Genomic DNA, 15,577 nt, shown 5'->3' on the forward strand with positions numbered 1-15,577 from the left:
ATGTTATGGTATATTTTGAGAATTCATCATTATTCTTCATGGCTTCACATTATTCCAGTTTGTTTATCCATTCATCTGCTGATGGGCAGTTAGGCTGTTTCCACCATTTTGTTATCAGAAATATGGTAAGTGTGCATATATCTGCTCATGTCAGTACTTTTAGTTCTCTAAGATACACCCCTAGAAGTAAGATTGCTGGATCATAGGGTATTTCTATTTCTAGCTTTCTGAGGAAGTATCATACCATTTTCCATAGTGGTTGAACCAATTTACAATCTCACCAGCAGTGAAGCAGCGTTCCAATCTCCCTACACTTTGCCAGCATTAGTTATTTTCTATTTTTTTTTTTTTTTGATCAGTGCCATTTTTACAAGGGTGAAGGTTATCTCATTGTACTTTTGATTTTTATGTCTCTGATGGTTAAATGATCATGAGCATGTTTTCATGTGTTTGTTGACTGCCTGAACTCCCTTTTTGGTGAAGTGTTTGTTTATGTCCTTTGCCCATTTTTTAATTCAGCTCTTTGCCTTTTTGTTGTTGAATTGTTTAAATTTTCTATACATTTTAGAGATTAGGTCCTTGTCAGATAGATATTCTCAAAGATTTTATAAAATCTATTTATAGGTTCTCTTTTTACTCTCTTGATGAATTTTTTTTAAATGAACATAAATATTTAATTTTTAGGAGGTCCCAGTCATCTAACTTGCCTTCTGTTACTTGCACATTTGCCTATCTTTTACTTTTATAAAATTGTTTTTCCTCTTCCCTTTAAAACACTTAAAACCTCATATACTAAGAAGTCAGAATCAATTACATTCGTTGTATTTTTTTTTTATTTCAGTCTTCTGAGTTATAAAATATACACTTATCATAACAGATTGAGTGTCTTAAGCAGGAATTCTTAATCTAGAATCCTCAGACCCAAGAGTCCATAGATAAAACTTAGTGCATCTGCAAACTTGATGGGGAAAAAAATTATTTTCACTAATGCGGTGTAGTAAATTACTTAGTGTGGCTTTTCTACCCATAAGTCTTTGTAAACTCCAAGGTGGGAATTGCTATTAGCAACTGAGGAGATCCTGATTTTAAAGTCGCCCACCTGGGTTATTTCTGTTGGGCGTGGCACAATACAATGTTCTGGGAGGTTCCCACTCTCTCTCATGTGCTTAGAGTTCTGATGCTGTGATTGGCTAGTTTGACCACCCTTCCGGGCTCAAAAGGAGGCCTCTTGGAGGCAGAACTCTCTCTGATTGCTGGTGGAGGAAGACGTGCTGCTGAAAGAGACACGCGCCCCTGAAAGAGACACGCACTGCTGGGAAAGAGACGCAAGAGACATGCATCGCTGAGTGAGACACCGAGGGACCAGCACTGCTGGGAAAGAGACTGTGAGAGACTGTTGGCTGAGGGACGGTGGGCTGGGAGAGAGACTGAGTGTTCTTCCTGAACTTGAGTTGTAGCCTGGTGCTTCCCTAATAAATCCCGTAATCCGTGAGTTCTGTGTGGCCACTGCAGTGAATTATCGAACCCAGGAGAGAGGTGGTGGGTGCTCTGGGAGGAACGGTTGGAGAAAGGACTGGAGGGAGGCAACATGTCTGGCCTGGCAGTAATAGGCCTTGGGTTACTGCTGGTAACCCTGTCTTCCCTTTGTGGAATTAGAGGAGGTCGGAACATGTGGCCTCCTTGTCATTTTTGCAACTAACAACTGAAATTTAGCATTTCCTTCCAGTGCGAAGGAAGGCCACAAATCACAGCAGCATTAGCACAGTTGACTCTGTCAACATAGAAATGATATTTTCAAACCAAAATGTAGTTGCTGCAGGAATTTCAAAATTTCATTTACTCTTATCATCTCATAGAACCTCTTTTAGTTATTAGACTTGCTGTAAGATCTTGCTACTAATACCTTCATTAAGAAGTGCACGTGTAACTTTTATCACATATTAACTTTTTAAAATACCTTGATAACTACATTTTATTCTAATTGGTTTTGTGTAATTCTGTGTATTTTATTTAAGCACTAAAAATAGTTTTCTGCAGGGTGGGGCATTCCTAGGCTTCTCAAGATACCCAAGGTTAAGAAGTCAAACTTAGTCCCCTGCCTCTGCAACTCCATTCTCGCAACATAACCATCATCTACTCTGTAGTGTATTTTCTTTCATGTGTCTTCCTTTCTATGGACAAATCTATAAAAGTAACTCACATATCATATATTCTGTAGGGGAAAAAAAAAAAACCTCACTACTGTCGAGTCAAATCTGACTCACAGTGACCCATTCTTGGGTTTCCCAGGTGGTATCTCTATGGAAGTAGATTGCCCAATCTTCCTTCCAAGGAGTGCCTGGTGGGTTTGAATCGCCAGACTTCTGGTTAGCAGTCAAATGCATTAGGCACTATGCCACCAGAGCTCCTCATATGTTCTATAGCAGTGTTTTATACTTCTATTGTGTAATATATTTATATGTGTCTGTAATCCTACCTCATTTTTATTAAGAGCTGCAGAGTAACCCATTGTATGGTTCTATCATAATTCACATTCCTACTAATGGATATCATGCTGTTTCCATCTTTTGGTTTCCATAAGCAATGCTGTAATAAACATCATTATATATGTCTTCACATATATTGTTTTGAAATATGTTCACCATCAGTCCTACTTAAGGAGCATGGTAACAAGAAAAAAAGACCTTAAAATTTAAGCATAAAATCAGTGTTATATTATGAAATCAACAATAATTATAGCTAACTTTTTTTGTGCTGACTATGGACCAGGTACTAAGTACTCTACATGGATTAATTCATTTTAATCCTCACAATTTTAGGGTGTAGTTACTGTTTCAATTTCAGTATTGCAGGAAAGGAAACCGAGGCACAGGGCAACGTTCAGTTTTTAAGTTCCCAAAATTTGTAATTCTGGTGACAAACTCAAACAAATGGGTATTCCTGGAGCATGAGAGCCCTATTTAAAGTGGATCCCATCAATGGTGCCTTGAAGGGGAGCAGTAAAAGGCAGACACAGTGACCTACACATTGTTACATCATCATCTTCTGGGAGTGCAGCCTGAAGTCCCTCTGTAATGTCATCGTCCCTGTGCTCTTCAAGAGGTGGATCAAAGAGGAGAGATCACAGTGATTATTAATATCCAGAAAGTATCCAGCTGAGTAATACAATCTGCGATGTCATTCATTATGGAATTGATCCACCACAGGATCAATTAGACGGAAGGCAATTAGGTCATGTCAACAGTGAACAAATTTGCCATCAGAAATGGAAGCATCAGAACACCCATTAGACTCAAACACAGGGTCTCCTCTACTTTGGTCCCCAGTGATTTCACAGACAACAAAAGCAGATTGTAAATCTAAAGTGAAAAGAATGCCAACAGGTTAAATAGAAGCAGTGTTAATGAAGACCCAATCTCAGCACCAGGCCTGGTCTCCTCAGCGATAAGAGCATTATTAAAATCTCCCATGTAATTCATCAGGACTGCTGCTGGCCAGTGCAAGACTAATCTCCCCAGTGAGCAAGTTCCAGAACAGACCAAGAAAAACAAAACCACAGCAGTGGTATCTTTTTAATTATCTGGACTCTGCTGAGCAGAGATAAAATAATCCTGCTGCTACTCTGTGTCTGGTTTAATATATCCTAGCAATGAAACGTCATTTAGCTTAATCAAGACAGAAAAGCTCTTTCCTCCCCCTTCTTTATCAACTCTTGTGTTTGGAGAATCCCTGTAATAAGGTAAATACTCAGAATGTACAAATATGGAAATTTGGGGATGCCTGTCATAAATCTCAGAGCTGATTTGCCAGGAAGACCAGCTTAATGTCCTACACATGCCAGCCACCATCAGAAGCCCTAACCCCAAATGCTTTCTTCTTTCTTTCCTGTCCTGTAGGCAATATGGAGTACTGTGCAATCAGACCATTTATGGCTTAAATCTACAATTAGTTGTGACTTTGAGCAAGTTGTTCATGTTTCTGAGCCTTATTTTCTTGATCTGCAAAAAAGAGATGATACCCAACCCCCCACACCCTTCACCCATCGAATGATCACTGTAAGGATTAAACAAGACATTCAGAAAGCACACAGCATGGGAATGGTTAATCTAGACTAGCATTCTATATTATGCTATTTACTAATAAAATAATTATTATAATTAGTACAGTGATTGGACGAACTGGCCTAGAAATCCAAAAGCTATTACTTACTAGCTGTAAGACCTTGGGCAAGTTTACAACTTTTATACACACTTGTCTCATTTCTAAGTGGGGATGATGAGAGAATTAAATGATTGGTGGCTAATAGCCCAGTGCCCCTCTCATAGTCTATATGCACTCAATTAGCAGTAGCTGTTCTTGTCACTGTGTTATCTAATGGGCTTGTCGTAACTATGCTACGTAACAAAGGGGTTGAGTATTATCAGTATTATCGTCCTCCCTTCCCTGAAATTCTGATTAATATTCACCTCCAGCAAACCAGTGCTAATAAAAATAAGGCTGAGCATCTTAGAAATATCCAGCTGAGTAATACAATCTGCGATGTCATTCATTCATCCAGACATATTTATGGAGCACCTATGAGTCACACTATTTGCTTTGCAAGAGCTCGCAGCCTATTGGTGAACTGGTAAACACATCATGCCTGTACCATATACTGCAATGAATTCAGGAACAGCTTGCTATACTCCTGAGTGGTCACAGTCCAAAAGATGTCCTGCCATTACATATCTGGGATAAATATGTTCATCTCATCTTCTAACTTAGATTTCTAAAATTTGCTTCCTTCTTTTTTTTCTGAGATACCAGTGACTTTTTAACATTTTCCTGTTCCCTTCTTGGTCACATAAAAGAAGGGACTTTAAGCTCCTGTTTATTTAAAGCTTGCTGAGTACCTACTATGTGTCAAGTTCTATGCCAGGGTCTAGGGATGTAACAGGAGTAAAACACAGGCTCCCTCTCCCCGACACCCCATGAGGAACTCACAGCCTGGACACCAACAAACAAGCAGATATCACACTTTATCATAAAGTCTGGGACAGAGACATGTCTGTAAAGTGGAGTGTGTGTGCAGGGGGGGCATGGCTGGAGGGCATGTTATGACAGAGTCCTGGGAAGTCTGAGAGCTTCTTAGTGAAAGCTAAGTTATGAGGGATAAATAGGCATGAGCCAAGTGAAGCGTAGGGAGAAGGGCACTGTAAACATGGAGGAACAGTACATGCAAAGGCCCAGTGGTAATATGGAACATGATTTTGAGAAAGTGAAGGAAAATCAATGTGGTTGACCTGCATGTGTGAAAAGTAGAAGGGAGGTGTTCAGGAATGGGGGGTGGGTGGGCAGGGGCTAGATTGTACAAGGCTTTGTTAGCACTGAAAGGAGTCTGGGGGCATGGACACAGGCAAGGCAAAACTATTTTAGAAAGAGGACTCTGGCTAATGTGTGGAGGACAGTCTGGAAGGAGGCACTGAAGGTCCTCAAGAGGCCACTGGGATACTGAATAGAGCTAAGTAGCAACAAGGAGCTCCAGAAAAGGCTAGTCTACTTTCTGCAGGCAAAGGACCAGCAATTCTATGACTTCACTCTTTAAAAGGAGAGAGAAAGAGCGAGATGGAGCATGTACCTGATGGGAATCCATGTGGACTTGGAAAGGGAGAGGGAAGAGGTAGAGCAACAACACATGGGTCTTAAAAGCACCAAGAGCCGGCAGCATGTTCTTCTCAGGTATGCTTGTCAGGAGCTTTAAAAAGGGCTCATCCTGCTGGCTGCAAAATGGCAAACCAAATGTAGGAAGGTCTTGAACTCAGTCTTGTCCCACATCCATTATGGTCGTGCCACTTGCTCCTGTGGGGAAGCCCCACCAGCATGAAAAGGAGGCCTTGCCACCAGCAGCATGCCCAATGGCCAAAAGAGGAGCCCAGGCACTGCTAGGGCAGTGGGGGGAAGGAGACTAGTTGGTATCTTCCTCAAGAAAGGTGAGGAGATGGGAAAATCCAGACAGGGAGGACAGGACAGGCACTGACCTGGAGCCACACAGGAGTAGAACTCCTCCTAAAGTGGGCAGCATAAGCAAATTTCCTCCATCAAATCAAAGACTTAGCAAGGGGGATCGACAGTGTAGTGAAAGGAGAGGTGGGACGGAGAAACCTGAAAACAACCCCCCGACTCCTGTGTGATTCTGGATAAGACACCCAACTTCTCTTGGCTTCATTTCCTCCTCTCACTGATGAGGCATAAAAAAGTGGTTCACAGATTTAAGAAATACTCATTCCTAGGAATTTCATCTCTTAGACTTTATCTTACCAATAAAAGATATTATGGAAAGATATCCTTGGATGTCCATCAGTGTTATAATTATAATAGTGAAAAGTTGGAATTTATCTAAATATCGAATACAATACTGGTTAAATAAATTTAGTGCATCATTTCACAAAGTACTCCATACAAAAATCAAAACCAAACTCACTGCTATTGAGTTAGATGTGACTCATAGCAACTCCTCCTTGGGTTTCCAAAGCAGCACCTCTACGGAAGTAGATTGCCCAACCTTCCTTCCAATGCTGTGGAAGTGGCTGCTGGGTTTAAACCACCAGCCCTCTGGTTAGCAGTCAAATGCCTTAGGCACTATGCCACCAGAGCTCCAAGTTAATAAAAAATAATGCCTGTGTTGAATGCTAACCAATTAGCATTTCTAACACTGGTACAAAGTTCTGGAAAACTGAGTATAAAAGACATACGCTTATGCTCCCTCTTCAGAGCACCATTTTGAACTTTCATATTGACACTTCCCAATTTCTGAATCTTTGAATCTGAATAAAACTTCTGAAGAATATTTCTGGATATGGTGAAATGCTCTCAATACAGTAAATGAAACATGCAAGGAAAAATTAATTTGTGTCATCTCAATTTAAAAAAGAACAACTATGTGTGTTTATATAAACTTTAAAAGCTGGTTAAAAATACATTATGCTATGTTGTTTTTGTTGTGAGGTGCTGTGGAACAGATTTCCAACTCATGGCAACCCCGTATGACAGAGCAGAATTGCCCCACAGGGTTTTCCAGGCTGCAATCTTTATAGGTGCAGATCGCCAGGTCTTTTCTCCTGTGGAGTCACTGGAGGGGTTTGAACCATCAACTGTTGGGGTATATTTAGCCAAGCACGTAATTGTTACATCACCAGGGCTCTCTCCATAAGGTGTACTAACCAAACCCAACCCACTCCTATTAAGTCCATCCTTACCACAGTAAACCTACAGGACAGAGTAGAACTCCCTCATTGGATGTCTGAGGGTGTACATCTTTACAGAAGCAGATTGCTTCATCTTTCTCCCACAGAGCGACTGGTGGGTTCAAACTCCCTATCTTTTGGTTAACAGCCAAATGCTTGAACCACTATGCCACGAGAGCTCCTTATAAGCTACACAGGGATACATGTATGTAGCAAGTCTACAGACAGGCAAGGCAACAATAAATATCAAACTTAGCAGATGGGAGAGGTTTCCAAGGGCCTGTGTCTCTACTGTTAAAGGGTATTTCTTCAGTTACATTAGTAGCTACAAGGGGTTTTACATTATCTTTTATACCATTCTGTATGTCTGAAATATTTCATAATGAAACATTTTTTACAGTGAGTATGTGTATAAGGACAGGAAGGAAATACATTAAAATGTAGCTACTGCTTTGAGGTGGGATTACTGATGAAGTATCTATTGTTCACATTTTCCAAATTTTCTATGAGGGACATATATTCTTCCTTTTCATCTTTTATATCATTTTTATTACTGGAAACTATTTTATGTCCACCTCCAGAACATAATTCTTTTTTGAGAAAGGATGTTTTCTTTCTGAGCAGTGTCTTTCAGTGGGGCAGCCCTCTGCACACCTGACTCTTCCACCCAGGGCCTTTCCAGGGGGCCTCATGAAACAACCACCCTCAACACACACACACAAACACCCCTTGATGCATCACAGGCATCTCTCACTTGTTACAATTTAAACTAGAAAAGTGCTGTGGGGGCAGCTATCTCCACCCACCCATTTCATTCTCATCCTCTGACGTGAGAGAAGATTTGTAGGCGGCTTCTGGGAGAGTTCTCCACTCTATAAATTGTTTTAAAAATTGTATATTGCTTTTTTGTGTGTGTCTATGTGCCTGGAATAGTTGACAGGAAGTTGGGGGTTCAGCCAGTGGATTGGGTGAAGTGGTGGGAGAAAAAAAGAAAGAGACCAATTATAGCATCAAGGAGTGTAGACTTCCTAGTCAGAATTCACCTTTCATCAAGTGCTGGGGTGGAGAGTGGGAAAACAATTCTTTAAAGGCATGTCACCATGCCTTAAAGACCCTTCCAATTTCTGCTGGAAGAAGGATTTTTAACATGGGGTACAGGCTGGGCTCCCTCGTGTCCATACTCAGAAAGCACAAAATTTTCTGGAGTCGAGTGCTGTTGTCAGATTCCCAAAAGAGTCAGTGACCCCACAACAACCAAGGATCCCTGTTCTGTAAGAATGAGCTTATTTCTTAGCTTACCTACTCTTACTTGATTCTACGTCCAAGTTCAATAGGAGGCTGCAGAGGAGGTTAGCAGGAAAATTCTTTTCCAGGCATCTATCTGAATAGTTACTTGCAGTTTTAAAATAAAACAAGAAGTAAGGGGAACGTTTGTTGTTATCATCACTCAGACATCCTAAAGGGCATTATAAGTCACTTACTTTTTAATCAAAAGGGAGGGATTTCATCCGTGTTAACAGTTCCTAACTTTATGTCACAGATACAGTTCTTTAAAGGGGATATGTGTGTTGAATCCCACATACACAGTACAGGAGCTCTCTGGTTTTTATTTTTGTTTTTTAATATATCAATCAGTAAGTATTTACCAAGAGCCCACTGTGTACCTAGCACTGGACTGAGCCTAATGGAAATTTGACTATGACTCCTAAGAGACCCCTGACCCCTCATCTGGCAACTTTTTGTTCAAAAACATCTGATTAATGTCTTTCCACTTATTAGATGGAATCAAAATGGAGAGTTACTAACATTACCTCCCTAAACCCTCACATCCTCCAGTATGACTCATCCATTGAAGCCCATCTTTTTTTTTTCCAGATACTTTCCACTACACAGAGAGCAGACTCAAAACAACCCTTCAGTACCAGTGTCAGTTAGTTAAGGGGCTGTGACCCTACTAAATATATCCATTTAAAAGCAAAAAATATAAAGGCCCTCTGAGCAGCCCACAAGGCCATCTATCTATCAAAACAGTTAATTGTGTTGTTGTTGTTGTTATGTGCCATTGAGTCAGACCCGACTCATAGTGACCCCTCCTTGGGTTTTCGAGGCAGTATCACTATGGGAATAGATTGCCCAACCTTCCTTCCGAGGAGTGGCTGGTGGGTTTGAACCGCTAGCCTTCTGGTTAGCAGTCAAGTGTCTTAGGCACTACGCCACCAGCGCTCCTAAGGAATTAATTAGAATCAGCTATTTCTTTAGACATTATTGCCTTTATGGCAAATGTCTTCCTATGCCTGGCTCCAGTCGCTCCACTCATAGCTCTATCCAACTGAATCCATCTCTACTGTGTGACTACAATGTACAATGTACTGAACATTAGTAACACTCCTTCCATGAACACATCGGAATCTTTCACACATTCTGTCATCTGTGTGATTCTGACTGTCAGTAGAACCTGTAAAACACCAGGATTCTTCTAACTTCTGGAATTACTACAAATATTATATGGCAATATCTGGAGAATATTCTGCTCAGGTTTTGGAAATCTATTTACCAGAATTCAGGGAAAATGTCAATACATCAGAGATGAGTTTGACCACAGCTGTAGCTCCATGATGCACAGCCCTACTGGTGGTAATGATGTTCAAAATTGTCCATAAAAGTCTCTTTACTGTCAAAAAAACATAACCTATAAGAAGAGAGCCATAAAAAGAAACATCTTCTGGATCTGAACAAGGAGAAAAAAAGTTTCTTTACTCATTATTTGATACTTATATGTCCTTGATGAGAAGTCAAGGTCATTGATGCCATTCAAAATAAAAACAAAAATTGCTATTCATAATTGCAAACATTCCTTACATTTAAGAGAATCAGTGGCTAGGGAACCCTGGCGGTGCAATGACTTGGTTGCTAACCAAAAAGTTGGTGGTTTGAACCCACCCAGCAGCTCCACAGGAGGAAGACCTGGCAATCTACTCCCATAAAGACTGCTGCCAAGAAAACACAATGGGACAGTTCTACTCTATCACATGGGTCACGATGAGTCAAAAATGGACTCAACAACAACAAAAATGGGCTGAACGACACCTAGCAACAACAATGGCTCTTTGATGAAAAGCTTCTAGAGACATATTTACCTGAAAAATAAACACCAATATACAGTTGAGGAGAAAGTACGATGAGGCACGATCTTAGAAATGACCTGGATTGAAGGACTGTCCACATCCCCCTGGAGTTCCACTTTCTCATTTGCACAGTGAAGGGATTGGAATACCTAACAGCTCAAGATCCTTTACATGCAGAAAGTCAATAATAATTTCCTTAAACTTAAAAATATTCTAGAAACAAAAACACTTGTTGCTGATAAGAGAAGTTCCATAGACTTCATTTTTCAATACTAAAACATTCGGTCAGTAAAGTAAAACTCAAAAAAAACCCCACATATTTTATCCTATTACCATGGCAACCTAGTAAACTAGCCCAACTCCATCAAAATGATGGTCCAATGACTGGAACAGACAAACACCATCTGGTGAAATAAAGATGCTCAAGTACATTGATTGGATGCCAGCTCAAGCTCACTCCACCATGGCTGTTGGCATCACAGAAAACTGTAATAATTAAAAATAACTACAACAGCATTGTTTATGCTGGTAAATAAATGTCATCAGATGTGAATCCAATAATCTATGTTCAATGAAGTTTCAGATTTTTATATTGGTTTTAGAAGTCCTGATTCTTTTTTTTAAAAAAAAAAAGTGGATGAGGAAATTGAGGCCCAGAGAGGAAAAGTGACTTGCCCAAGACTATGACACTATTAGAGGCAGGGCAAAGACCAACACCCAGTTGCGTTAATTGTTATTGGAGGGGCCTTTTCATCTCATCCAGTGGCTTTCGTGGTCTCTGTAGAGGAGAGAGACCAGGGCCTAACGTTAGAAGGAGCCACCAAAGCAACAGTTAATTTCAAGGAAGTTCAAAGAAATATACTTGGGGATCCCAGGCAGGGTTTGAAGCCCTCACTCTGGATAACAGGGGCATCAGAGGCCCTGGTAGGCTTGCCAACTGCATCAGAGAGGAAACAAAGATGCCATTCAAAGAAAGCTGATGAAATTAAGCAGCAAGGATTGGCTGGAAAACGCAATAAAAACTACCAAATCATTTAAATATCTTTTGCAAACTTAGGTTTGTCTGTCCTCCCCCCCCCAAAAAAAAGTCATTTATTGGCTATATGTAAAAACCAATTATTATGCTGCATTATACTGAGCAAGTTCTTCTAATGTCTCTGAGCCTCATTATCCTCATCTGTAAAATGTGTCATTGTGAGAACCATGGATATAACATAATTATACTTTCTGGCAAAATGCTGGGGACTAACTGAACTTCAAGGAGCTCTGGTAGCATAGTGCCTAAAGCACTTGATTGCTAACCAGAAGGCTGGCAGTTCAAACCCACCAGCCACTCCTCAGAAGGAAGATGGGGCAATCTACTTCCATAGTGATACTGCCTCGGAAACCCAAGAAGGGATCGCTATGTGTCAGGGCCGACTCAGTGGCACATAACAACAACAACAACAACTGAACTTCAAAGCATCCAAATCATTGCTGACATAGTATGAAGAACATGTTTATTATTATCCATATTTTTCTAAAATTAATATACATAAATGTGTCAACTTATGCTTTTAATGAAAAACAAAAAAACAGGAGACTAACATTTGGTGGGTACCTAGTATGTACCAGGCAATATGTTTGGTATTCTTACTTCCATAGTTTTATTTAATCACACAAAAACTGTTAGGTCTATTTCAACCCATTTTCCAGATGAAGAAACAGAGATAGAGAAAGGTATCACACCAACAGTAAGAGTAAGAATCCTGATTCAAACTAACACCACTCCACCATGTTGCCGAAGACTTTGTATGGCTTTGGGGCCATCCAGCTGCCTGGGCAGGGCCAACCCACTAACTGACCCCAAAGGCAGATGAACAGCTGGCTCATCTTGAACCAGGCTCTAAAACAGTGGAGTTTATTCAGAGTTTACCTAGGTATACTGAATTCACAATTCATTTTATGAGAGGAAAGACACAGATAATAAACAAGTTAGCTTGGAAGTTTAAGTTGGCCATGTAGCTTCCTTCTGTAAAATGAAATATTCCTTTTGTTACAAGTTTTCCGCTGTATCACAACTTCCACAGTCAGATCCTGGGAGCCCACGTGAAGCACACAGCAAATGAGCAAACGTGCTCAGACATGAGAGACGCTCAGAAATACAGGGCAGGCACAACACACTGCACTTACACTTATATCGAGACTGCAAAGGCTAACAGCATCTTCATCTTGGGTGCTCTGCTTCCGTTTTCGCTGCAAAACAAACAATAAAACAAACTTCAAATGTAAACAGGGATTATGGCTTTGATTAAAGAAAGAAAACTGCACATGTAATCCTTATCATTTCCACCATGTTACCCAAAACCTTTAACCAAACTACATAAACAAACAGTTCAAGAAAATCTGAGAAATTATGGGAAACTATTAAGCTCTGGGATGACTGGTGTGTGTGATTGATTATTCTCATTCATGCTGCTACAGTTTCTTTCCTTTTGTGTTTCATTTTTTCTAGATGCTACCATATACAAAAGCCTAGAAATTTAGATACAAATTTCAGATTCTGACTAGTCTGGAGGAAGAGACTAGGCTGGGGGGGGGGGCGGAAAATGTAATTCACTTAATGGTATTCCATTTTTAGAGCTCTTTTGTACTTAGATAATTAAAATTTGTTTTAAACTTCATCCAGGGTCCTGATGAAACTGTAGAACCAGAATGATGGAAAAGACCTTAGGCATCTTTTTCTTTAACTTTTATATTTCATGGTCATAAAAATTGAGACTCAGAGAAGTCATCACTCAAACTGAAGATAATTATATTTGAAATGAATTTGTGACCAGGGAAATTTTGGCTGCTTAGATATGAAGGGGAAAAAATACATACATACACACACACACACAAACACACATATGTTGCTGTTATGTGCCGTCGAGTCGAACCTGACTCATAGTGTATATGTATATATAAGGAGCTCTGGTAGCGTAGTGCCTAAGGCACTTGACTGCTAACCAGAAGGCTGGAGGTTCAAATCCACCAGCCACGCCTCAGAAGGAAGATGGGGCAATCTACTTCCATAGTGATACTGCCTCAGAAACCCAAGGAGGAGTCGCTATGAGTCAGGTCCGACTCAATGGCACATAACAGCAACAACAACAACATATGTATATATATATAATATTTATAAGAAATCTTTTTCTTTATAGAAAGAAACAAAACTTCATCCATAATCACAATAAAGCTCATGAAAAGGTACACTCACCTTTCTTCCATATCTCCAACTCAACCAACTAGGCAAGTATTTATTAAGTCTTAATCTGTTGCCTTGGAAACCCAAGGAGGGGTCATTATGAGTTGGGTCTGAGTCCATGGCACATAACAACAACAACAACAACAATCTATGACTTGCTAAGTCTGCTGATGCTATTTGACAGAAAGCTACCAATGGACCAGAATCACAGGCATGAGGTTACAGTGGAGTCCAGAAACATTTGGAGTCTTCACCCCAAAGAAGTCTACCATCTTTTTCAATATCAGAATCCTGACATGGTGAGCTTGAACAGAGGTAGAGATCAGGAAGCAACCCAAACCCTACTTTAGTTCCTGTTAGTATAATTATTCTATTATTTCTTCACTTCAATTCAACAATTGTTGATGTGCCAGGCCCTTGAGAATGCAAAGATCAGTGAGACGCCAACATTGATGGTTAAGAAGGAACTCACATTCAGGTAAGAACAACTGGCTTTCAGACAAGGAACTAAAATGCATTAAGATCCCCCTTGGCCATTAGCCAACATCCTAGGGAAAGTGACTTCACTTCACACTTTTCTCAACTCTGAAGCGGAGATGATGACATTAGCTTCTATTCTCAAAGAGGGAGGAGTAAACACGGTAATGTTTTTATAGCTTAGTGGAGTGCTTGGTACATAGTAGGTGCGCAAAAACATGGGTTAAAAAACTCGGTAGAACTTTTGGTAAGATGGAAGAATAGGCAAACAAGTGACACAGACACGCTTCAACAAAGAAAAGAAAAACCAATTGACAAAGATACAGAAGATAATCCTGGAACCCTGAGCTTTGAAAGGAACGATATAGAAGTGGATTAGGCACCAACTAGTGGAAAAACCTGAATGAAAACAGTGAGTACAGAAATGGTCAAAGCTGTGGACTGTCAGCTATTCTGATGGGACCAACAGCCTAAATATTTCTAACTGATGTTGGGACCTGAGAATTAACCTAAAGATCAGCCCTGGTCACCAAGGGCTGCAGGGATGACTATGCTGGTGGCCCCTGACTAGGAAGGGAAACAGCAAGGAGGGAGACAACCTGAGCTGTTGACTTTCCACTGACGGGAGGGCACAGCCATTTTGATTGATTACAAGCGGTAGCCATTTTGGGTATTTAAAGTGCCTGAGGGTGCAGCTATTTTGAATCTTTACAAGTGACACCATTTTGGATTTTAAAGTGATAGCATTCTTATTTGGATTCCAGGGACCTAAGAATAGGCTCTATTTGCCAAGGTCAGCAGGGACATACAAGAGGCTGACAACAGGAAAAGAGACAGGTGGTGAGTGTATAAGTGCTGTCAACTAGTGAACAGAGGAGCACAGCAGAGTATCCTGCTTGCATACATAACATACAAAGAAAACAAAAATCGTGGGCAAGTCACTCCAACATACAATCACCAATTAAATATAAACAAAAAAGTCACAATGCCTTGGAGACAACAAAGCATCACAGTCCACACAAAGAAGCAAGATAAAACAGGAGAAATAAGGGACCAGGATTCAAACCAAAAACATCCCTGAGGAAGATGCAGCAATGGAACTCCCTGATAAGGAATTCAAAAGAATTATATTTAGGTATCTTGAATGAATTTAGAGGCAGATCAAGAAAAACACAGAAAAAACCTTAGAAGAATTTTGGAAGAAAATACAAGAACAAAAAGACAAAATAAATTAAAAATTAGAAATGATTCAAAACCTATAGATAGAAATCCAGAAGATTAATACTAAATGGTCAAAACAGGTAACACATTGAAAGGGCAAAGGAGTAGAATTGATGCAATGGAGACAGAATTAATGAGATTGAAGACAAACACCTGAACACTTCTTTAGAAAGGGATCAATCAGAAAAAAGATCAAAACAAAATGAAGAGGAGGCAGGGCAAGATGGCGGACTAGGCAGAAGGATTGCACAGACCCTCTTCAACAAAGAAAAGGGAAACCAATTAACACAGACACAGAAGATAAT

General features: G+C 40.2%; 1 protein-coding gene across 1 annotated transcript in view; it reads left to right on the top strand.

Moving 5' to 3' along the window:
* Positions 1 to 5,611: 5,611 nt before the first annotated feature.
* Positions 5,612 to 15,577, top strand: part of LOC103193949 (eukaryotic translation initiation factor 1-like) — a 68,320-nt gene continuing 58,354 nt past the window's right edge. Inside the window, exon 1 of the mRNA XM_042780471.1 lies at positions 5,612 to 5,718. Coding sequence (XP_042636405.1) covers positions 5,612 to 5,718 — 107 coding nt within the window. The remainder of the gene's footprint in view (positions 5,719 to 15,577) is intronic.

Source organism: Orycteropus afer, unplaced genomic scaffold (genome assembly GCF_000298275.1).
Source record: "Orycteropus afer afer isolate SDZICR_OR568_19922 unplaced genomic scaffold, OryAfe1.0 scaffold00041, whole genome shotgun sequence".
NCBI classification, from domain to species: domain Eukaryota; kingdom Metazoa; phylum Chordata; class Mammalia; order Tubulidentata; family Orycteropodidae; genus Orycteropus; species Orycteropus afer.